We start from the raw sequence: 25,545 nt of genomic DNA, 5'->3' as shown, positions 1-25,545 counted from the left end.
TCCAATATCCACTATCGATCTCAATCCCATCTCTCCAATATCCACTACCGATCTCACTCTCATCTCTCCAATATCTACTACCAATCTCTCCCCCCTCCAATATCCTCTACCAATCTCACCCCCCAACCATATCCTCTTCCAATCTCTCCCCCCCTCACCAGTATCCACTACCGATCTCACCACCCCCTCTCCAATATCCAAAACTGATCTCACCTTCCCTCCACCAATATCCTCTACCGATCTCACTCACTCACCCTCTCCAATATCCACTACCAATCTCACTCTTCCCTCTCCAAAATCTTCCAACGATTTCACCACCCCCTCTAATATTCTCTACCGATCTAACCCCTCCCCATCCATTACCCCCTCTGATCTTACCCCCCTCTCCAATATCCTCTACTGATCTCACTTTCCTGCTCTCCAATACCTCTAACGATCGCACACCCCTGTCCATTACACCCCCACCAATCTCATTCCCCCTCTCCATTACCCTCTCTGATCTCAATCCACACATCAATTCTGCTCTCTCTTTCCTATCCCTTTCTCTCCCTCGCTTCCTCTGTTCATTCTTTCCTCCGCACTACCACTGTCCATTCGCCTCTCTCTCCCTTCCCATCTCTCTCTTTCTCCCCCATCCATTCCCCTATCTCTTTCTCAGCTCCTCTGACATTCCCCTCCCCCTCACTCCCTCTGTCCCTTCACTTCTCTGTCTCCTTCACTCTCTTTGTCCATTCCTCTCTCTATCCCTCACTCCCCTTGTTCATTCATGTCTCCCTCACTCACTCCCTCTGTCCATTCATAAAGTCAGAGAGGCATACAGCATGGAAACAGACCGTTCTATCCAACTAGTCCATGCCGATCATGTTCTGAAACTAAACTAGTCCCACTTGCCTGTATTTGGCCCATATTTCTCCAAACCTTTCCTATTGACATACCTGTCCAAATGTCTTTTAAATGCTATAACTGTACCTGCATCTGCTACTTTTTCTGACAGTTCATTCCACATTTGAATCATCCTCTGTGTGAAAAAGTTGCCCCTCGTGTTCTTTTTAAATCTTCCTCCTCTCACCTTAAAAAACACCCCCTTGTTTTGAACTTCCCCACCCTAGGGAAAAGACTTTTGCTATTCACATCATATATGCCCCTAATGATTTTACAAACCTCTATAAGGTTCCCCCCTCAACCTCCTATACTCCAGGGAAAAAGTCCCAGCCTATCCAGCCTCTCCACTTAAATCTTCCATAACCGGCAACATCCTGGTAAATCTTTTCTGAACCCTCTCCAGTGCAATAATATCCTTCCTATAGCAGGGCGACAAGAACTGTACACAGTGCTCCATAAGTGGCCTCACCGATGCCTAGTACAACAGAAACATGACGTCCCAACTCCTATACTCAATGGTCTGAACAATGAAGGCAAGCATTCCTCCTTCTCTCTCCCTCTGTCTGTTACCCTCTCTCTCCCTCATTCCTTCTGTCCTTCCCCTCTCTCTCCCTCACTCCTGCTTTCCATACCCCTCTCTCTTCCTCTGTTTGTTGCTCTTCCCTCATCTCTCTCTCCCTCTGTCCTTTCCCCTGTCTCCCTCCCTTCCCCTCTCTCTTGGTCCCTCTGTTCATTCCGTGCTCTCCCTCTATCCATTCCTCTCTCTCACTCCCTCTCTCCATTACCACCCCCCCACTCTGTCCATTCTCCTCCCCAGCCCCGGCCATTTCACGATCTCTGCACCTTTCCCTCTGTCCCTCACTCCCTCTCTCCACTGCCCCCCTCACTCCCTCTGTCCACTCCTTTCTCTCACTGTCTATTCTACTCTATCCCTCACTCCTTCTGATCTTTCCCCTTCCTGTCTCCTTCTGTCCATTCTCTTTTCTCCCTCCCTCTATCCATTCCCCTCTCTCCCTTCTTTCCTCCCTCGTCTCCCTCTGTCCATTTCACTCTCTCTCCCTCCTTCCCTCTGTCGACTGCCCTCACTCCCTCTGTCCATTTCCCTCACTCCCTCTGTCCCTTCCCCCCTCTCTCTCTCCTTCTGTCCATTCCACTCTCTTTGCCTCACTCCTCTGTCCATTCCTCTCTCGCTGACCCTCTGTCCTTTCCCCTCTCACTGGCCCTCTCTCAATTCCTCTATTTCTCTGTCCCGCACTCCCTCGATCCATTCCTCTCTCTCTCTCTCTTTCTCTCACCCCCTCACTCCCTTTCTCAATTCCTCCCTCTCTGTCTCTCTTCCTGTCCATTCCTCCCTCTGCCTTACTTCCTGTACAGCCCACCCCCCACTGTTCGTTGTTCCCCTTTCTTATTCCTTCTGTGCTACCCCCCTGCCTTTTTTCCTTCTGTCCTTAATGTCCTCCCTCCCAGATCCCTCTGCCACAGTTGTTTTATTGGATTGAATACCAGGCGGTTCATGTATGCGAGGACTTCCGTGGCCCTGTCTTGGTTTGCCCTCAGTCGATCTGTAGCATTATTCAGAGAGCAATTTATTCCCAGGACCTGTGAAAAGACAGAGTTACTGAGAGCAGCTGGACTGTCAGCTTGCTGACCCACACCAACTCCTGTGCAGCCTGACCTGGGAGAGGAGGCCAGCAGTCAAAGACACAAACCCTGAGAGTTGCACTAACAGGAACAGTACACAGCTAAACATATTATCTGGCAACTGAAGGCAGGGCCTACACTTTGCTATTTCAACAGTGATCATTTCTCAAAGACATTAGATTAATTGAAATAACAAGGTGTAGAGCTGGATGAACACAGCAGGCCAAGCAGCATCAGAGGAGCAGGAAGGCTGACATTTCGGGCCTAGACCCTTCTTCAGATTACTTGAAGGTGTGTCACTGCTGATCCTGATCTTCCTGTCACACAAAATTCACTTTCTAGCTGCAATCACCGAGCAGGAACAGAGTCTTTTAGAGTCACCGGTGAATTGAGGAGAAATGTAATGTCCCTGAACTGAGGTGACTCAGGCCAGGAGCTGCCCACTTTGTCTCCAGCTTTCTCAGTTTTACATCCTGTTTATTGTTATTCTTTTAGCTTCCCCCCTTGAACTGCAGCCTGCAAACCCAAACACTCTGCTCTGAATGATGAGTTGGTCTGTCTCCCATTTAACAGGCAGAGACAGATTGCATCAAAAATAAAAATATTAAAAGTGGTAGCAGGCCATTCAGCCTTCGATGCCTGTTCCGCCATCCAATATGATTCATAGATTGCAGAAAAAGCCCTTCAGCCCATCGATTCTGCACTAATCCCAATTTCCTGCACTTGTCCCATATCCCTGAATGTCATGATATCTCAAGAGCTCATCCAAAGGTTGTAAGGTTTTTGATCATCCAACTCGGTACCTTGTTCCTGCTTTTTCCTCATAACCTTAGATCCAATTAGTCCTAAGAACCATATCTAACTCCTTGTGTTACGGAATGTTTCGGTGCTGACAATGTACTCACTGGCTCAGTAAAGGCAGTGGTCACTGCTGAAATGTGATAGTATGTGCTGATCATGGTCGGAATGTAGATTTTAGCTTCCAAATCTTCAGCTGGAAAACAGCCCAGGTTTTTGATCTAAAAACACAAATTAGGCATGATAAAGTTTGCAGACTCATGAGACAATTCCACATAGACGCAGATAGCCTGCTACGTGCCCTGGGAACCACATTCAAACACACTGGCACATCGGCAGCTACTCATTGTTTCAAAGGAAGGGAAGCGAATGTTAAGTTGCAGCTTTGCAGAGCACCCACATTGTGTCAGCTTTGCCTGGGATTGACACAGTTTGCTTTCAGCTTTCCAGCCAGGATCAGCATCATCGAGAATGGGCCATGGAGAAGATTTGTCCCTGGGTTCAGGGACCGACAAAGAGAAACACAGCGAATACACTGTCGCCACACTGACTGTTTGATTCGTTCCATAAACGTTCTCAATCTTTTTCCCTCTTCTCCAGCCATTGCCCTTTACTAGAGTACATGTCCCTTATTTCCTTAGCCCCATGTTCCAGCTACAGCAGCCATCTAGCTACTTGCCCAAAAGGAGGGTACAAACCTGGAGCTTGAGAACAATGCTATCAGTGTGTCAGCCGTTGTTTACAGTAACTGAATGATGGAACTGGCTTGAGGGGGTGAATGGTCTCCTCGTTTCCATCCTTACAGGGACCACGAGCAGTAGAACCACACTCAGCTGAGTTACCCACACTGATCCAGGCACTGTCATACCCTCTGGCCTTGCCCATGGGACCTGGTTAGGAACAGGACCATTCCAGCAGCAGAAAGCTCAGCATCACATAGGGGCTTGCATTTACTGACTGAGCCAGGGTTAGTGTTGTGTGTGGCTTTAACTGTCTTAGAATCCCTACAGTGTGGAAGGAGGCCATTCAGCCCATCAAGTCCACACTAACCCTCCAACAGCATCCCACCCAGATACACATCCCTACCCTATCTCTGTAAACCTGCATTTACAATGGCTAATCCACCTAACCTACACATCCCTGGACACTTTGGGTAATTTAGCATGGCCAATCCACCCTAACCTGCACACATTTAGACTGTGGGAGGAAACCGGGGCACCTGGCGTAAACCCATGCAGACATGGGAAGAATGGGCAAATTCCACACAGACAGTCACTCAAGGGTGGTATTGAACCCAGGTCCCTGGTGCTTTGAGGCAGCCGTGCTAACCACTGGTGCACCATGCCACCCTGTCAACATGACATTCTCATATTTCGAACAATCCCTGTCACAGAGAGGGATGATGATTGGGTAAAGGCCTGTGATTCCCAGAACACAGAACGGGCAGCGCTGGGGGTCCAGGAGGGTACAGACCCTTCTCGTTCTCCCTGCCACGTACCACAGTGTCAGGCAGCATTACCACAACAACCACCAACCACAATAGCAACTAGAAACACAGAAAAGGTTGGTTTAACCATCAGCAGCGACACAGTCTGACAGTTTAGCATGTTGTTTGGCCATCTCTACCTTGAAGGTGTGATTAAACTCCGGAAGGATTTCTTCAGGTACTGACTCTGTGGCTGGCTGCATCTCATAACGCTGGAGACTGGATTCACTGCCGGGAGAGAGCAACTTGTTTTAACAGCAACATTGCTCACACATGCTTTTGTAACATCAATTATTATATTCTAAGGCACTACTTTAAACTTTCTGCCCTTGGCAGCCAGATTGGAATTACAATGAAACAGGCTGCACAGCCCAGTGGGTCTGTGCTAGTATTTATCCTCCACACAGACAGGCAACATCTGCATTCCCTCTTGTTCCCCTTTCCCTGAATTCCTTTAACATTTGCCTTCACTCACTACTGTGCTGTTACAAACCACATATTCAATCTCCTGTGCTCCATCCTAAAGTTGCACATTTAACCCTGTATTTTACATTCCTTATTCTTGATTGAGATTCCTTCATCATTGCCAACAACCTTTAGCTACTCTGTTCCTTCTCTTCATAACGTTAAACAGTTTGATCAGATCATCCTCACTGTCAAATAAAAGAAATCTTTATTGATATTTGCTTTTCTTCAAAGCAGGAAGTTTCCTGGCGAACCTTGCGCAGATTTGGTGACAGAAGAAATCTCCCATTGCACTGACCCTCTAACATTGTTCACAAGTCCCGGCCTCCGTAGAGCTCCCAATACTCAGCTGGTTGTGTTTTCCTGCACGGTTGCTATTCTGAACCCTCTCTAAGTGAGTGTCTGTGGGACTACATGGCTGTGACACCTTTGGGCTCTTCACAATGCGACATGAACAAACTGCAGAGAGTTTAAACACATCCATTGCTTCCAACCACAGGTTAAAGAACGCAGTGAAAAGGGACTCCTGCAGATGCTGAAGATCTGAAATAAGAACAGAAAGAGCTGTAAAAGCTTAGCCGAGCTGTTCTGATAGTGGTCCTAAGGGCAGCTGTGATGGAAGGTGGTGAACATGAAAATCTATATTTCTCTCCACAAAGGCTGCCTCACTTGCTGAGTTTTTCCAGCATTTCCTCATACTTCAGATGACTGACCTCCATCCAGCATAAACAGAATACTGCGGCAGCTGGAAACCGGAAACATAGGAAGCCCTCAGCCATTAAGGCTGTGGGTGGCGGGGGGGAGCAAGGTTCAGGTTGGAAGCTTTCTTTAGGAGTCAGATATTACAGAATTTACAAAGAGAAAGCAAAAGGTCAGACACAGAGAAAGGAACTGAATAACCTAGAAGGTGGGGATTGTCACCAAAACCGGACTCATCTCACTTTCATTAAATAAGTAAATGCTAGAAGGACGCAATAGATCAGGCAATGTCTGAGACAGAAAAGGCAACTCCAAGTTTCTGACACTGATATCGTCCACCTGCTACGAACTTGCTGCCTGCTTTTGTTGCGGCTTATCCGGAAGGGTTTAACTGATGACAGTGTCAGTGTGAGGGAATGACAATCTTGGTGCTAGCACCTACCTGGTGAGGAGAAGATCTGCTTCATACCGGACAACTGCCCGGAGGTAGACTGCATTATCATTGAGTGTCTCATTCAGCTCAGTACTGTCACTGCAAAATGAAAACATTTTCAATAACACTGGAGTGAGTCCCTGAAGCCCCAGAGACACAGAGCCAGACCAGGAGGTCAAACCTAATGTACCTCCTCCCCTCAGAACTGCAACATCCCTCAAAGCCAGCTCTTTGGACTGAGTGAGGAAGTGAGTAAAATACATTGGCCAAAACTTTCTATTGAAAGTACAGAAGGCAATGAGCAAGTCACTCTGAGGTTTCAGCACATCTCTGTGTAGTCAGACTGAGAGCCTCCAGAACTTGCTACGGGGCAGGGAGAAGGGAATGAGGCAAACAAATAAACAGCGCAGATAATACATTCCTCAGCTACTGAGAAACCAGCATACAATCCTTGGTCACAAGGAGCTCCTGCTCTGTCACTATCTCAGAAGCTGTAACGGCGATCTGAAGGAATGTTGGAGCACAAAGTGCTTAATGGAAGGGCAAATGTTTCCTCTTCATCTACGCTCCTGACAGACAAGGGATCAGCCATGATTCAGCATGTTAGCTACGACAAAAGCTTACACTTAATAGCACCCTCCCCACAGAGAAACCTTGATAAGTGCTTCAGGTGAACATGAATTGGATGAAAGCTTTGACACCAAGCCATGTAAGGAGTCATTATAAAGCAGAATAAAGGGAGGTAAAGAGAAAGCCACATGGGGTCAGGGAGGCAGCTTAGGGCCTGGACAGGTTGCGTAAAGGTTCACTGCTGGGAGAGTCAGGGAGTGAAAGTCCAGTACTCAGAGGGTCAAGGAATGAGGGTCTATTACTCGGAGGGGCAGGGAGTGAGGGTCCACTACTCGGAGGGTCAGGGAGTGAGGGTCCGCTACTCGGAGGGTCACAGTGTGAGGGTCTGCTACTTGGAGGGTCACAGAGTGAGGGTCCAGTACACAGAAGGTCAAGGAATGAGGGTCTGCTACTCAGAAGGTCACAGAGTGAGGGTCCGCTACTCGGAGGGTCACAAAGTGAGGGTCTGCTACTCAGAGGGTCACGGAGTGAGCGTCCACAACTGAGACAGGGAAGGTCCACTCATCAGGGGAGTGAGACTGACTTCAGGATCGGGGAAGGGTCAGGGAGAAAATCACTGAGAGAGTCAGGGAGAGAGTGAGGGAGAGACAGTCAGGGAGATAGAGTCAGGGAGAGAGAGAGAGACAGGGAGAGAGAGACAGGGAGAGAGAGAGACAGGGAGAAAGAGTCAGAGGGAGAGAGTGTCAGGGAGGGACAGTCAGGGAGAGAGAGTCAGGGAGAGAGTCAGGGAGAGAGTCAGTGAGTACATAATGGAAGAAAGTTATGAATGCTTCATGTCATCTGACCTGGTAACACTGATGTAGAGCTCCACATCATCCAACAGGAGCGAACAATGGAACTCAAACTCCATACGGAAGGAGACCTGTGTGCAAAAGAAAATGCTTCATTTAACAAGTTAGATATGAAGCCCCATTCACTTCACAACTCAATGAAAGATGCATTTCCCATTTTAGCGCGGTTTCCATCATTCCCTCATTCAATCTTGTTCTCTGCTTCCCCTCCTGGCCGAGGAGGCACTCATGGGAGCGATGTTCCACAGGCACCATTGGAATTCAATTCCCCTATTTCAGTAAACATCCTTCCTGCATGAAGTTCGTGGAGGTTATACATCAGCTAGTCAACTGTGGAGGCAGCACCTTATCGAATCTATCCTGAGCCAATTCTACGTGAATGCACCTTCCATTAGGAATGGAATGCTAGCCAATTCCCTTCCCTGGACTCAAGGCATGGGTGATAGACTCCAGACTGTCTTCACCTCGGACCAGGGTCAGCAGAAAATAGTGGATTTAAGGCAGAATTACTCACTGCCTGTAGTGATGTAGGAAATGCACGTTAATACCATCCCCAATGTCTTGCCAAGATCCACCAGTGACCGAGAGGAGGAGACAGCCCAGCTCTGAGCTCCTGCTCTGTCACTATCTCAGAAGCTGTAACAGAGGTCTGAAGGAATGTTGGAGCATCAAGTGCTTAATGGAAGGGCAAATGTTTCCCCTTCATCTACTCTCCTGACAGACGAAGCTTGCAATGTCTCTGTTCTTTGTTCTCGAAGGGTTTACCTGCATTAGAGATCTGAAAACTGGGAAACTGACATTGCAGATTCTGTGGTGTGGCGATAACACCAGACATTCAACCTTATTCTGTGCATCATCCTGAAAGAAATAAGGAACACAGATTCATTTACCACAGGAAATAGTACCCCTCCCACTACCCTGCCCAACCCTCCCATAATCCAAACCTCCCTCCTCTGACCAACCCTCTGCCCGAACACCCTTGGCATACCCCCCGGCCCCGTCCAACAACCCTTACGGCCCTACCCCCGTCCCCCATCCCCCATCCCACACTCCCCCTCATCCAACCCTCTGCCTAAAACCTCCCCACCATTCCACCCCATCCAACAACCCTCCTCACCTCCAACCCTCCCCCTTCCGACACTCCCCCCGCCCCCTGTCCAATCCTCCCGCCAAAGTTTGAACATGACATTATCCTGTTGCCCAAGTTGTTTGAGAGACTGAGTGTTGAGCCATGCCCTGAAAGCTGAAGGAAAGCACTGCAGTACATCCATAACGTCACCACACTGCTTTGACAGGTATTGTTTATAATTTGAGTCAAGTTTCCTGAGTTGTTGCACCAGACTGTCTCCTGATGCCTCACTGCCTGAAGTTTCAAATGAACAAAGTAACATTGCGATTTGAATTGAACTTATCGCCCAAAACTTACGAGATGTCAGTACGCTGTCTACAAAGACATTCAGAGGTCACATCTTAAAAGAGGTGACAACTGGGTTGAGGAGGGGAATAGGGTGAAGTCGATAACGTTGATGTGAAATGTTACTGCTTAAAAGATGATACAATTATAAATCTCCCCTCCCCCTACCACATCCCAAAACCAGCCCAGCTCGTCCCCGCCTCCCTTACCTGCCCTTCCTCCCACCTATCCCCTCCTCCCACCTCAAGCCGCACCCCCAACTCTTACCTACCAGCCTCATCCCCGCCCCCTTGACCTGTCCGTCCTCCCTGGACTGACCTATCCCCTCCCTACCTCCCCACCTACACTCACCTTTACTGGCTCCATCCCCACCTCTTTGACCTGTCTGTCTCCTCTCCACCTATCTTTTCCTCTATCCATCTTCTATCCGCCTGCCCCTCTCTCCCTATTTATTTCAGAATCCCCTTCCCCTCCCCCATTTCTGAAGAAGGGTCCAGACCCGAAATGTCAGCTTTCCTGCTCCTCTGATGCTGCTTGGCCTGCTGTGTTCATCCAGCTCTACAAATTGTTATCATACAATTATACAGGTTAGCTGAAGGTAGAACAGCATTGAGGCTGTCTGCGACCTGGCTTTATCTCAGCTAAAAGGGTCAAAAAAGTCAGGGGCTAAGGTACAGTTTTGGGTTAGAGCCCCATAAGTCTGTTTCAGTGTTCCTGCTGTTGAACTCAATGAAACTCTATCCTTCCAAGAGTAGATGTTAGCAGATGTTTTTGTGGAATCCGTCGCAGACAGACAAGGGAGACAAAGGAGGCTGGAAGGACACAGCAGGCCAGGCAGTGTCTGGAGAAAAGGAGAAGGGTAGTACCTGAAAGTCCTGAAGAGGGGTAATACCCGAAACATTGACTGCTCCTTTCCTCCAGATGCTGCCTGGCTTGCCGTGTTCTTCCAGCCTCCTGTTTGTCTACCTTGGATTCCAGCATCTGCAGTCTTTTTGTCTCTAATGCATATGGACAAGACTTGATCTTGCGGGATCAATTTTCAGAGAGTGGCGAAAGGCTATTTGAGCTTTTTTGGAGTGGAAGGAAACAGAGATTGATGGAGATTTCTTGATTCCACTGAGACAACTGATGGTGGAACCCCAGTGGGAGGTATTAGATGAGGAGTGTTTTTGAGTGTGTGGATGGGTATAGCTAGGCAAGGAGAATGAGGAGGAATTGTGCATCTTGGATTTAAGGGTGAAGCGCTATTCGTGTCATAAATGAGAGTTTAGTAACTCTGTGAACTATATAAACATGGCTCGCAGCTGTATGTGGCTCAATGAGTGTGAACAGGACTCTCCTTCACTAAAAGCTAGCCTTGCATCTTTCCCCAAGGAAGCTTTCCATTAGTTTGGTCTAACCGAGTAAATGACCTGGAAATGACGATGTGCTGCCTGACCCATCATAGAGTCACACAGCACAGGAACAGACCCTTCAGCCCAACTCGCACATGCTAACCAGTTTTCCTAAACTGAACCGGTCCCCATCTGCCTGCATTCGGCCCATATCCCTCTAAACCTTTCCTATCCATGTACCTGTCCAATTGTCTTTTAAATTTTGTAATTGTACATGCCTCTACCACTTCCTCAGTCCATACATACACCACTCCCTGGACGAAAATGTTGCCCCTCAGGTCCCTTTTAATCTTTCTCCTCTCACCTTATACCTATGCCCTGTAGTTTCAGAATCCCCTACCCTGGGAAAAAACGTTAGCTATTCACACCCTATCCACGCCCCTCATGATTTTATAAACCTCTATAATGTCACTCCTCAGTCTCCTATGCTCCAGGGAAAATAGCCCCAGCCTGTCCAATCTTGGTAACATCCTTGTAAATCTTTTTTGCACCCTTTTCAGTTAAACAACATTCTTCCTACAGCAGGGTGACTAGAATTGTTAGTGCTCCACATGTGGCCTTATCAATGTCTTGTACAGCGGTAACATGACGTCCCAACTCTTTTACTCAGTGCTATGACTGATGAAGGCAAGTGTGCCAAACGCCTTCTTCACCACCCTGCCTACCTGTGACGCCACTTTCAAGGAACAATGTACCTGTACCCCTAGGTCTCACTGTTCGATAACACTCCTCAGGGACCTAGCATTAATTGTGAAAATCCTGACTTTGTTTGTTTTACCAAAATGCAACGCCTCACATTTATCTGAATTAAACTCCATTAAACCTGCTAATAGTTCATGACGCACGTGAAATGAATCCTCCAAAAGATAGTTAGAAAGAGGAAATTAAGTTTTTTTTTACCCTCACAAGGAGACTGGTGAAGAGCAGGTTTTTAGAAAAGGTCATGTTGAGGCTGGTATTGTAAGCATTTTCTTTCCTGTTTTCCAGCATCACTGTTGCTGATACCCTCTGCCGACTGTTCTTTACAATGTAAGGACTTTGTCTGAAATAGTGATTCCAATTTATTATAAAAATGACAAAAATACATGAACTAAAGAAACACTTGATAGCCCAACAGGTAAATGCAGCTCAGCTTTCATACAAGCTAGGTGTTTGATTCCAGCTGAGTCAATCTCAGCGGAGGTTGTGATCGGACTTAGTACCGGTCAGATTGGGGGGGGCGCAGTGTTAGCATCAGTCCTGCACTTGTTTGTTTCCCAGGAAGGTTCCCTGGGATGGGAGGCAGCAATGCCCTGACTGGCCAGCCCATTCACTAACATTCTCTTTCATGGCTCACAATCGACAGACAGCACAGAACGAGGAAACACAATTCAGTGTTCTTGTTTATCATGGAGGGATGGAAATACCCTTCAGGTTATTCTTTAGCTATATTGGGCATTCATGAGAGCATACCTGGAGTACTGGGTACAGTATTGACCACCTTATTTTAAGGAAGGATGTAAATGCATTGGAAGCAATTTCTGTTGAATGGCTTAGTGACTCAGTGGTTAGCATTGCTGCCTCACAGCGCCAGGGACCTGGGTTTGAATCCACTCTCGGGTGATCGTCTGTGTGGAGTTTGCACATTCTCCCCGTGTCTGTGTGGGTTTTCTTCTGGTTTCCTCCCACAGTCCAAAGATGTGCAGGTTAGGGTGGATTGGCCACGCTAAATTACCCATAGTATTCAGGGATGTGCAGGTTAGGTGGGTTAGCCATGGGAAATGCAGGGTTACAGGGATAGGGTGGGTCTGGTGTGGACCTGATGGGCTGAATGGCCTGCTTCCACACTATAGGGATTCTATGATTCAATTCAGTGAAGTTTCACCAGACTAATGCCTAGAACGGGGTGGGCAATGGTGCTTAGTCTTATGAGGAAAGATTGGTTAGGCTGGACTTGTACCTACTGGTGTTTGGTCATGTGAGCAATGACTTGACTGAAACATATAAGAATCAGAAGGGTCTCAACAAAGCGAATGTGGAGAGGATGGCTCTTCTGATGGGAGAATCTAGAACTAGGGGTGACTGTTAAAAATCAGGGTCTCCTATTTAAAACAGAGATGAGGAAAATTATTTTTCTCTGAAGATGGCGAGTCATAGAGTCATACAGCATGGAAACAGACCAGTCCAACCAGCCCATGCCAAACATAAGCCCAAACTAAACTAGTCCCACTTCCCTGCGCTTGTTCCGTATCCTCCAAACATTTCCTATTCATGTACTTATCCAGATATCTTTTAAGTGTTGTAACTGTACCCACAGCCATGGCTTCCCCTGGAAGTTCATTCCACATACAAACCAGTCTCTGTGTAAAGAAGTTGCCCCTCATGTAGTTTTTACATCTTTCTCCTCTCACCTTAAACCTCTGCCCTCTGGTTTTGAACTCCCCCACCCTAGGAAAAAGTCTTTGGCTATTCACCCTGTCCATGCCCCTCATAATTTTATAAACCCCGATAAGGTCACCCCCTCATCCTCCTACGCTGCTGTGAAAACAGTCTCAGCCTACCCAGTCTCTCCTTAAAACTCAAACCCTCCACTCTCAGCAACATCCTGGCAAATCTTTTCTGAACCCTCTCTAGCTTAATAATATCCTTCCTATAACAGGGAGACCAGAACAGGACACAGTGCTCTAGAAGAGGCCTCACCAACATCCCATACAACCTCAATATGACGTCCCAACTCCTACATTCAAAAGTCTTTAGAACCTTCTTCCTGAAAAGACGGTGGAAGCAGAGCCTTTGAATATTTTTAAGGCAGAGATAGATAGATTCTTATTAGGCAAGGCGGTGAAAGGTTTTCAGGGGTTAAGCGGGAAGATAGATTTGAGGTTACAATCAGATAGACATGATCTTATTGGATAGTGGGGCAGGCTCCAGGGGCTGAGTGGCCTACTCCTGCTCCTTGTTTGCATGTTAGCCATTCAGGTGCCACATTGGTGGGTAGGTGATACCTGTGAAACGTGCACCTCTATCATCAGGAAAGGAATTAGGAAGACAGCAGCTGCCCGCCTTGCTGCTTTTTAAAAAATCACTCATGGCACCCGCGGGGGAGGGTCACTGACCCAGCATTTAATGTACATCCCTAGTAGCCATTGAGATGGTGGTAATAAGCTGCCCTCCTGAACTGCTGCAGTCTACATGGTGCAGGTTGACCCACAATGCCATTAGGGAGGGAATTCCAGGATTTTGACCCAGCAACACTGAAGGAATGGAGATATATTTCCAAGTCAGGATGGCAAGTGGCTTGGAGGTAAACATAACAGTTATTGCAGAGCATAATGATTGTTAATCTCATGATTCCAGCACCAGCAATTTAACAATAAAACTTGACCATAAATTTTTTCTTGCCTAGATCCAGAAATATCCAGGTGTGCCTGCAATGCAAGGTCCGTCAAACATTCATCATCGTCCCCACAGTCTTTGAAGAAGGGAATCTGAAAGTGGGAAGTTGAATACAGGAATATTTCAGCGAACTTCAGAACAAAGCTTTGTGCCTGCCCAGCTTAGAGATACAGTCCAACAGAGACTTACCCAGTTTTTCACTGTAGTTACACAAGTGTCATCCAGAACTGGCCCTGCAGGCTGTTCAGCCAGACTAAACTGTAGTGTGAACCAGATGGGCCGAATGTAGTCAGCTGTATCCTGTGGCAGAAGCAGCAAATGTTGTTAGATTCAAAGCCAGAAAATACCGAGTCTACGCTTTAGACACAGTACGTCTCTGGATCTTATGGCAGATCCCACCACAGATTTTAGACATTGGCATTGTGGCATAATGTCTCACAGAAACTTTCTGAATACACATCAAGGTCAAGGATGTAAGTATATCAGGCAGCTAGTATCAGCAACAAGCAAACTCAGATCAGAAACCCAGCAAAGTCTTTAGTCAGTGTGGAGCTGGAGGAACACAACAGGTCAGGCAGCATCAGAGGAGCAGGAAAGCTGAAGAAGGGTCCTGACCCAAAACATCAACTTTCCTGTTCCTCTGATGCTGCCTGACCTGCTGTTTTCCTCCAGCTCTACACTGTGTTGTCTCTGACTCCAACATCGGCAGTTCTTACTATCTCAAAGTCTTTAGTCAGCCTTTCAGTCTAGGCATCGAGGATTTTACAGCAGCCATTTCAATGTAACAAATGCAGCCTGTAGGGTATAGGTAATGGAGGTGCACTGACACAAATGATCACATAGTATATACACACTGATAGTAGGCCATCATACCCAGTGCCATCTCTACAGCAAACTGGGAGAGCTCTCAGTACTTACAATGACATGAAATTGAAGCTTGTGACATTTCAGGCCATCAGTCAGAATACGGATAACTTCCTCTTTCTGCCTCTGGTCGCTTCCATCAAACAAGGCCCTGGGAGCAAACTTCTTTTCATCCAACACAATGTTATAATATAGATCTGTAACAGACTGGCAGTCAGAGCAATGCAGGCATTGGGTAATGACACTGTTTCTTCTTAAACATTTGATAATCAGTATGAGTGGAGCTTGATTCTAACCAGCATCAACAAGGCATGAAAATGCTGAACAGATAAGACACACTTTCCATAGCCACACGGCAGAAGCTGCTTGTTTCACGTCACGTGTGCAGTATCTCCAGTCATAGACATATCTGAGGACCTGCCCAACTCTCCTCCCCACATCACTGAAGGGTAAACTCACCACCACTTCTCTTTATTCTCTCTCATCACCTCAAACCTGGGCAGCTTTAACCCTCTTTCAGTGTTCCCCTTCTTCCTCCAGTTCAGAAACTTTCAAATATATGCTGGGCCTCAGCTGACCATTATCTCCTGACTGTCCATGTCTTTCCCACACTCTTTCTATCTGTGCTGTGCTCTGTACTGTGACTCATGTCCTTCCTGATTACTCCATTCATTCGCAGGATTTCAGCTTTGCTGGCTGGATTACTGCTAATCCTTAACTGCTCTGGAACAGGTGCTGATGAGCTGTCTTCTTAAATGCTACAGTCCGCTGATGTAGCTACCCTCACAATATTGTTAGGAAGCAAGTTCAGCTGTCTAGTCTTGGACTTCTAGATGGTTATAGTCGTGAGTTTGGAAGATGCTGCCAAAACAGCTTTCGTGGATTTCTGCAGTGCTTCTTGTAGGCGGTATACACTGCTGCTACTGAGCGTCAGTGGTGGACAGAGTGGATGATTGTGGATGTGGTGCCGATCAAGCAGGTTGTTTATCTTGGATGGTGTGAAGCTTCTAGAGTGTTGCTGGAGCTGCACCCATCCAGAACAGTGAAGAACAGTGGAAAACACTGAGGGAGATTCTAAATTCCTCTCCATTAAAGTATATTCCTGGGAGGAAGAGGAATTGTAAGAAAGTGAAAAATCATCCATGGCTTAACAAGGAAATCAAGGATAACATAAGATAAAAACTAGGGCATATTATATTGCAAAAGTTAGTGGCACTCTGGAGGATTGGGAGAACTTTAAACATTAGCAAAGGGTTACTAAAAGCAAAATAAAAAGAACTGTGATGAACTACGAAAGGAAACTAGCAGAAAACCTGAGCACTGATACCACAAGCTTGTATAAGTATATAAATAGGAAGAGAATAGTGAAAGTAAATGCTGGCCCTTTAGAGGATGAAAATGGGTGAGGTAATAATGGGAAACTCAGAAATGGCAGAGGTACTAAACCAATTTTTTGTCTCTGTTTTCACAGAGGAAGATAATAATTTTTTCTTAAAAACTGCAGTTACCTCAGTGGAACTTGGTGGAATTACTGTAACAGGGAGATGGTGTGAAGTAAACTGATGGGATTAAAGGCAGGTAAGTCCCTGGGGCCCAAAAGTCTGCACCCTATGATATTAAAGGAGGTGGCAACAGAGACAGTGGATGTATTAGTTATGATTTTCCAAAATTCCCTGGATTCTGGAAAGGCACCAGTGGATTGGAAACATGGTAATATGACACCCTTGTTGAAAACAGGAGATATGCATAAAGTGGGAAATTATAGGCCAGTTAATTTGACCTCTGTAGTGGGGACGTTGTTAGAATCAATCATAAAGGAATTGATCACTGAATGCTTGGAAAAACAAAGCTCAATTCACCAGCGTCAGTACAGTTTTACAAAAGGCAACAGCAAAGTTGCTGGAAAAGCTCAGCAGGTCTGGCAGCATCTGTGAAGGAAAAGACAGAGTTAACGTTTCGGGTCCGGTGACCCTTCCTCAGAACGGGTCTGAGGAAGGGTCACTGGACACAAAATGTTAACTCTGTTATTTCCTTCACAGATGCTGCTGGACGTGCTGAGCTTTTCCAGCAACTTTGTTTTTGTTCCTGATTTACAGCATCCGCAGTTCTTTAGGTTTTTACGAAGGGCAAGTCGTTTTTGACAAACTTGGAGTTCTTTGAGGATGTAACCAGCAAGGTGGATAATGGGGATCCAGTGGATGTGGTATATCTAGACTTCCAGGAGGCATGTGACAAGGTGGCGCAGAAAAGACTGATCCAGCAGGTTAGGTCCCAGGGTGTTAAGAGTCAAGTATTGGCTTGCATAGAGGATTGGCTGAGTGACAGAAAGCAGAGGGTCAGGATAAATGGGTCCTTCTCTGGATGGCGAACTGTAAGAAGTGGGATTCAGTTCTTGGACTTCAACTATTTGTAAATCATATAAGTGATCTGCAAGCTGTGACAGGGTGAAACATAGCAAAGTTTGTGGATGACACTAAAATTTGTGGGAAAGCAGGCAGCAATGAGGAGATAAAAAGTTTCCAGAAGGAGGCTGATAGACTGGGAAAATGGACCAGAATCTGGCAGATGGAGTTTAATGTGGGTAAGTGCGATGTTGTCTTTTGTGGCTGGAAAACTAAAAAGGCCAATTATTATTTAAAAGCAAATTAGATTCACAGTGTGTCAGTCCAGATGGATCTGGGCATCTTTGTTCATGAAAGTGCAGCATATAATAAGAAAGGCAAAAGGACTGGATTATAAAAGTAAAGAAATATTTAACAATTATATAAGGCATTGGTAAGACCATGCCTGGCATACTGTGTCCAGTTCTGGTCTGCTTACTAGAGGAAGGATGTAGTAGCACTGGAGGCAGTTCAGAGGAGGTTCACCAGATTGATTCTAGGAATGAAACAGCTGTTGTATGAGGAGCAGTTGAATAGTTTGGGCTTATATTCGCTGGAGTTCAGAAGAATGAGGGGGACTCGAATGAGCTGTATAAAATACTAAAGGGGATTGATATTGTGGACATTGAACAGATGTCCCTCTTGTACAACTATTTCAAACAAGAGGGCATAGAGTGAGAGGAGGTAGGTTCAAAATGAGATGGGAAGAAATTACTTTTCTCAGAGGGTTGGGAATCTGTGGAACTCACTGCTCCAGAGTGCAGTGGAGGCAGAATCAATCAACAGATTCAAGAAACAAACAGATACGTTTCTGATGAAAAGCAGGACAAAGAGCTATGGGGAGCAGGGAGGAGAGTGCAGTAGAGACCAGGATAAGATCAGCCATGATCATGTTAAATGGCAGATTAGGCTTGAAAGGCTGAATTGCATGCTCCCACTCCTAATCCTACGTTCCTATGATCCAGGTTACCTCAGGATGTTGATAGCAGGGATTCATTGATGAATGGATGATGGTTGGATTCTCTCTTGTTGGAAATGATCACTTATTTGTATTTGAGCAAGGTGAATGTTACTTGCTACTTGTCAGACTAAACCTGGAATTGTCCAGGTCTTGTTGAAGAACTGCTTCAGTGTCTGAGGAAGCATGAACAGTGTTGAACACTGGGCAATCACCCCCACTTCTGACCTTATGACGGAGTAGATTATTGATGAAGCTGTTGAAGATAGTTGGGCCTAGGACACTACCCTGAGGAACTCCTGCTGCAATGTCCTGGTGTTGAGTTAACTGACCTCCAATAACCACTACTATCTTCCTACATGCCAAATATGACTCCCAACCAGTGGGTAGATAATCAGATAGTACTGATGTCAATTTTCCAAAATGTGTCAAATTGTGGAAGGACTGGAAAGTAGCAATTCTCACCATTCTATTCAAGAGAGGGAGGCAGAAGGCAGTCAACTTGCTGTGAGTCATGTCAGAAACAATCATGAAGGAAGTTATAGCAGCACACTTAGAAAAGTTCAGGTAACCAGGAAGAATCAGCAAGGTTTTGTCAAAGGGAAATCATGTTTAATCAAATTATAGTGGGTTCCGTGAAGGAAGAACATGTGCTGCGTATAAGGAGAAATATGTACATGTACATGTACTTTACTTGGATTGCCAGAAGGCATTTAAAAGGAGCCACATGGAGGTTATTGCACAAAGTAGGAGCTAATGGAAGAAGACAGTAACATACTAATATGGATAGAAGATTGGCTGGCTGTCAGAAAACAGAGTGCGCAAGGGTCCTGACCCGAAATGTCAGCTTTCCTGCTTCTCTGATGTTGCCTGGCCTGCTGTGTTCCTCCAGCTCCACACTGTTTTATCTCTGACTCCAGCATTGGCAGTTCTTACTATCTCTGAGTGTGCTTTAGTGGGTCTTGTTCTGATCAGCAGGATGAGATGGAATCACACAAGGAACTGGGGCTGGGGCCTCAGTATATTATAATTTACATCAATGACTTAAATGAGGGAAGAGAAGGCATAGTAGCCAAACGCGTGCCAAGTTACTGAGTTATTGTTAGACCTTACTGCCTTGCTCTGTCTGTTAATATGAAAGAAACCTGTGCAGGTATTGTTGTACAATCCAGCATCTTGTCCAGGTAGCTCAGGAATCCAATCAAGGGGTTCAGGAGGAGTTTTATACAGAATAAGAGATATCCTGGAGTGAATTACAGCCAGAGTATTGGAGTGGGAGGATAGTTTATATACAGTTCCAGAGGAGATGACAGAAACAGAGGCTGATGCTAAAACTCCCATTTCAAGAGAAGTGGACAAATGATTCCACATCTGAAAGATCCAAGACCCAAGCTGCCAATTGTCCTCTAAAGGTCATGTCCTTGAAACACTAATTCTGTTCACCTCTCCACACATGCTGCCTAACCTGAGTATTTCTGGTATTTTTAACCTGTTACCTTGCAGAGTGCTGGAGGACACACTTACCCAGTGTGCTGTTGCTCAGTCCAGGCGACTTTGCTCTTGTGGTGAAACAGACAGTGGCAGTAACACAGGTGACATCTTTGCCACTTCTCTGGCAGTTTCGTTGGAGCATATTGATGGAAGCAGGACTGAACTTAACTGAGGCATTCACCTGGACCACACGTAGTATCCTAGAGTCAGAGGGGCAATAGGCGAGAATTTGAGGGATGTAGTAAGAAAATGTTTGAGTAGAGACAGTGTGCAGTAGAGACAGAAGGAGAGAGGGAGTGATGTTTCTGAGGAGTGTGCAGTGAAGAGACTGTGAGTACACCAGAGAAATTGATGGAGTGGATGACAGAGAGAGAGGAATAGGAGACAGAACAAGCATTAGATCTAATTGCACTACACAAGAAGAAACATGAGAGAGAGAGAGAAAGAGAGAGGGAGAAAATGGAAGACAGGGCAGGTAACATGCAGGACTCTGCAGCAGTAAAGAGAACAAGAGCCATTTGTAATGCTATATAGGAGTGTCTGAGTGAAATGGAAATTGTAACAGGCTTATTTTCTTTTTCGGTCTTCTGGATGAGAGGTGCTCTCCATATTTAATGCTCTCACACACCCTGACTGAGCCTTGTAAATAATTAAAGAGAGCTCCCACAGTGTTTGGAGCCAGACAGGTTCAGCTCAATTCCAGGATGCACAGGTAATGGCCGAGTTATAGCTTATTGCAGAAAGGCAGTTCATACCACAAAAATAATTCCAGTGACAACAGAATAAGACTGATGATTCACAAGACAGCAGCTGCGTCAGCATTACAGAGGCAGAGCTAATTGTTTGATGCCAATTCAGATTGTGACAGCTAAAGTTCATAGGTAACAGACTTTTACAGCCTCCAAGTGGATATTCATGCGTCTGATTAACTCACAGATTAGCACTGGTTAATGACTTTTGAGTTGTCAACCAATTTGGAAAACCAGGTTCAACTCAGAAATGTGAAAGGCGAGAGATTAAGGACATAATTTTAATGTTTAATTTATTCATGGGATGTGGGCATCGCTGGCTGGTCCAGCATTTACTGCCCATCCCTAATTGCCCAGATGGCAACCACATTGTGGTGGGACGGGAGTCACATGTAGGCCAGATCAGGTAAGGATGGCAGTTTCCTTCCCCAAAGGACCTTATTGAAATGGATCGGTTTTTCCAACAATCCACAATGGATTCATGGTCATCGTTGTCCTCTTAATTCCAGACTTTTGTTATTAAATTCAAATACCACATCTGACATGGCAGGATTAGACCCCTGGTCCCCATCACATTACCTGAGTCTTTGGATTAACAGTAAGCAATAATACCACAAAGTCATCACCTCCCCTAAAAAGGCAAACTGCACTTTGTTTCTTCGGGATAGTAGGAATGTCAGTCTGGATGCAATGATTAGCATCCTCTCTCTTGGGGGGAAACTATTGAGCTGAGGAAGGGTCACCGGACCCGAAACGTTAACTCTGATTTTTTTTCTTCACAGATGCTGCCAGACATGCTGAGCTTTTCCAGCAACTTCTGTTTTTGTAGCTATTGGGCTGAGGCTGATATAAGTCATTGGACAGTGATAGGCAGCAGGAATCCTGGATTCAGAGACAGTAAGAACTACTGATGCTGGAGTCAGAGATAGCACGGTGTGGAGCTGGAGGAGCAGAGTGGGCCAGGCAGCATCAGAGGAGCAGGAAAGTTGACGTTTCAGGTTGGGACCCTTCTGCAGAAATGGGGGAGGGTGAAGAGAGCTCTGAAATAATTAGAGAGAGGAGGGGTGGGGCTGGGGAAGTTAGGTGGGATGGTGAGTGTAGGATGATGACGATTGAACAATCCTGGATTGTTCAGTCTCCACCTCCTTCTCCTCCAAACACCACATCTGGCACACCCAAGCTATGGTTCAGCACAGAGCAGAGATTGTGCTTGTGTTGTTGATTTCAGGCTCGTCTCTTGATCAGTACCATTCCAGGTACAGCCTTTGTGTCCCTTGGGAAACTGAGTGTTAAATAAAGCTCAGGGTTAAATAAGACCTTATTCAGAAGCAGAACATAAAACCCAGTCCGGAGCCATGCCTGTGACTGACCCGAAGATGACAGCCTTGCCGAAAGCTCCCACTGCCACATCAATCAATCCATCTCCATCCACATCCATCTGGCCATCTGCACTGCGCCCAAAATACCAAAGTCCTGGGTCCACAGCCGAAGCAGCAATTCTCTGACAGAATAAAAAGTTACAGTAATCAATGCATGGGACATGTTGTGTTTCTCTGTAGGTAAAGATGACCACAGACTACAGACTCCTTACAGAATAAACCTTCTTTCACAGCAGATTTGAATGTGAGGCTCTTTTGAACACAGTTCACAATAACAGAGCTATCCAATCTATTCCGATTCAACGGCGTCTTTGAAAAAGCTCTCCAATTAATCCTACTCCTCACATCTTTCATAGCTCTACAAATTTCTTCTTTTCCAGTATTTAATCCCATTTCCCTTCTGAAAGTTGCTATTCAATCTACTTCCACCACCCTTTCAGATATTCCAGGTCAAAAACCTTAATGTGTGAAGAAGCATTCACCTCATCTCCCCTCTGCTTCTTCTGTCAAATATCTCAATCCTCCCACTGCTAGAAACAGTTCCTCCATAATTTACTCCATCAAAACCCTGTTCGATTTTGAACACCTCAAATAAATCTCCCTTTAATCTTCTCTGCTCCAAAGAGAATGATCCTAGCTCCTCCAGTCCCCACAATACCTTGAATAATTCTCCCTTTAATCTTCTCTGCTCCGAAGAGAATGATCCCAGCTCCTGCAGACCCTGTACACTGACCTGTTTATACTTTGGAACAATGGTATCTTGATGTCCATGATAAATATACACCGCACCACGATGACCATCTTCCAACGGGGCACCAACAACTACATCATTGAATGCATCGTAATTAAGGTCGGGAACAGCAATGAGGGTGAACCCGAACCGGGAATCCTGTGGCTTGTTGCTGATCTGTAGAACATCGCCGAATGAAAGGGAAAACTGCCAGGGACATGGAACAGGGGAAAACAACGTCAGTGATGTTTTCACATTGTACTCATATTGCTACAATATTAATCATTACTACTTGATCAACAGACTCTTCCTGGAAAACAAAGTTAAAATGTCCATACGATGAGTTGGCCCTTCATATACTGAACCTGTAGGCTGTGTCTGGGAACCAGGTACTGACAGGGAAGACTCAGAGGCTATTTCAGAAGGTGGTATCAGCTGCAGGACAGAAATGGAGCTTGGGAGATTAGGAAAATATGTAAACAGCTCATGTTGTAGTTTAGTAAGACAATTAATGACTAGAAAGTAAGGAACAGCTATGTGCCTACAGTAGTAAAGGTTAACCCAGCCCAGTGATAGATGCCAGCTTAGTCATCTTGAGTCTGCAGAAAATAGCCCGTATTAATTGCTGGGCATTTAGTGTGAGACTATAGAATAGGCGTACAAGAACAAAAACACTGTTAATTAAAGATTGTTGTTGCAAAACAATTTGTGCTTAAATAAGGTGGGAATTATTGTTAAAAGGCTACATGCAGCAACAGTAACCACTGGAGAAATTCTGTTCCCCTGAGAAACTGGGAAGACAATGTCCAAAAGGCATTTCACACAGGAGCTGACCTGTAGCACAGACCAATGAAATGAAAGTCTCTTCATTCAAACTCAAATCCAACAGGTAAAGTTACATGACTCAGTACTCCCAATGATGCTTTTCATGAAAGGTGTGTGTGTGCGTGTGTGCGTGTGCGTGTGTATATATACGTGTCTCTGGCAGAGAGAACCTGACACACAAACCAGAAGCTCCTGCTCACCTCCTGCACTCTGTAAATGTAGACTTTCCCAGTCTCTTTGCTGTTGGCTCCAAGGTACATGGGTGCTGCGACCAACAGCACATCCGTCACACCATCACCATTTACGTCCACTGGGCAAACCTCACTTCCAAAATAGGATCCAATCTGTAATAGAGCAGGTTTGATCAACTGATCTCATAATCAGAGACCTAGGGAAGTCAGCTCCTCGCTGAATCCAGTCATTCAGAGTTTTGGTCACAAAAATAAGAATCTTTAACTGAAAATATCCCACTAAGCAACTGCAAAATCTCCACATGACAATGTAATGATTTTACTGAAATGCCAAGAATTTCCAGGTAACCTGATTTACAAAGTCTATGCTGAGATAGTGTGTAAGAGTGCACCAGGATCTATCCCTGGGCAGCATCTGGGATGCTACAAATGAGTTCGATTTCCCTACATTAAAAGGGGAATCTACTCGCACTAATGGACTAAGAGCAAAGGAATGTGGAAATATTTAGCAGCATCTGTGGAGGGAAACAGAGTCAACAATTTGGGTCAATAAATGTCCCTCAGAACTGGTCAGCATTCCTCATCCATAGCATTCTGTTTGATTTGGTACTAAAGCTCATGAAATGTTGTGTTTATTTCCAGAGGCCTGGACTACAATGAGCAGGAAGTGACGCTTCAATTGTACAGAGCATTATTCAAACCTAACATTGAATAACATTTACTGCCAAACACCTCAGACTGCAGCAGAAATCCAGCAAATTATCATCCATGTTTAAAGGGTTAAATTACTTAGATTCAACAGGTATTTCCTTGAGAGTAGGCATGCGGATCAGGGTGGGATGCTCTTCGGAGGGCTGGTGTAGACTCAATAGGCCAAATGGCCTGCTTCCACATTGTAGGGATTCCATGATTTCACAGAGACAAAAGTGAGGTCTGGTCCCCACAGATCACAGAACGCTAGCTTTGGCCTGGTTGCATTCACTGTCAGAAAGCAGCAGTGACAGTGTGTGACTGTAAACGGGATAGTGCATACCCCTCACCTGTTCTCCAATTAAGGACTGATGTACGGTCAGATTGCCAACCTTGTCCAGATTGAAGAGGATGACCTTGCCTTTGTGTTTGAACCTCGGAGCCCCTGCCACATAGACACGTTGACCATTCCTTTGCCTCACAGATGACACAGTGTAGCCTGGAATGAGGAGAGAACATCAGATTCTGGATCTAGCAGATCATGGAACTGCTGCAGCACTTTCTTCTGAGCACTGACTCCCGGTTTATTGGGTCGCCCATTCTTGCCCACAGAATCCCTTCCATTACCAAGCTACCAACTGACGAAAACATTGGGTGGGTAGAGCCAGTGAAGAGGGGGGAGGATGGTTACAAACTCAGAGCTGCAGCCAACTAAACTAGTTTACAGCATTTTACACTTTGCAATTAAATGTGCTACACAGGAAGCTGACAATTACAACAAAGGGTTCCAGTCCTGCTCATTACCAGGACTAGAAGGTCTACTAGGGGGGCTCAATCCACCACAGCCTTACCAGTTACACAACACATACTCCTGTAATTCTTGCCTGTCACTGATGTTACACAGAGATCAGTGTAACCCCAGACAGCTTCAGAGCTGCAGGCAGCAGCATGGGCTTGATGGGCTGAATGGTCTCCTTCTATACAATCATAATAACAGCTTTTATAGGAGCAATGGGAACTGGTTTTCAATTGAAACCAAGGATTTAACTAATCTCATTTCATATCGTCAGTAACCCAGTCAACATTAGTTCAGGTTTCAGTGGAATCTTCATTAGGAAGCAGACTATGGTTGGCACTGGATCCACAACAGGGTGAGCCTCACCCCAACCCAACACACCACACCCCCACACCACCCCACCCCACCCCACCCCACACCACTTCACCACACCACACCCCACCCCACCCAAACACACCACACCCCCACACCACCCCACCCCAC

General features: G+C 45.8%; 1 protein-coding gene across 1 annotated transcript in view; it reads right to left on the bottom strand.

The window, feature by feature from the left end:
• Positions 1–25,545, bottom strand: part of itga10 (integrin, alpha 10) — an 81,056-nt gene that overhangs the window by 6,656 nt on the left and 48,855 nt on the right. The window contains exons 12-26 of the mRNA XM_020514000.2: positions 24,617–24,765; positions 23,586–23,729; positions 22,564–22,767; positions 21,822–21,952; positions 19,736–19,902; positions 14,927–15,069; positions 14,198–14,308; positions 14,015–14,100; positions 11,534–11,675; positions 8,591–8,683; positions 7,820–7,896; positions 6,414–6,503; positions 4,948–5,035; positions 3,429–3,542; positions 2,386–2,481 (exon numbers count right to left, since the gene is read on the bottom strand). Coding sequence (XP_020369589.1) covers positions 2,386–2,481; positions 3,429–3,542; positions 4,948–5,035; positions 6,414–6,503; positions 7,820–7,896; positions 8,591–8,683; positions 11,534–11,675; positions 14,015–14,100; positions 14,198–14,308; positions 14,927–15,069; positions 19,736–19,902; positions 21,822–21,952; positions 22,564–22,767; positions 23,586–23,729; positions 24,617–24,765 — 1,835 coding nt within the window. The remainder of the gene's footprint in view (positions 1–2,385; positions 2,482–3,428; positions 3,543–4,947; positions 5,036–6,413; positions 6,504–7,819; positions 7,897–8,590; positions 8,684–11,533; positions 11,676–14,014; positions 14,101–14,197; positions 14,309–14,926; positions 15,070–19,735; positions 19,903–21,821; positions 21,953–22,563; positions 22,768–23,585; positions 23,730–24,616; positions 24,766–25,545) is intronic.

This window comes from Rhincodon typus, chromosome 46, assembly GCF_021869965.1.
Source record: "Rhincodon typus isolate 14 chromosome 46, sRhiTyp1.1, whole genome shotgun sequence".
Taxonomy (NCBI): domain Eukaryota; kingdom Metazoa; phylum Chordata; class Chondrichthyes; order Orectolobiformes; family Rhincodontidae; genus Rhincodon; species Rhincodon typus.
Note: the sequence above shows the minus strand (reverse complement) of the source record. Positions and strands in the feature narration are given on the sequence as shown.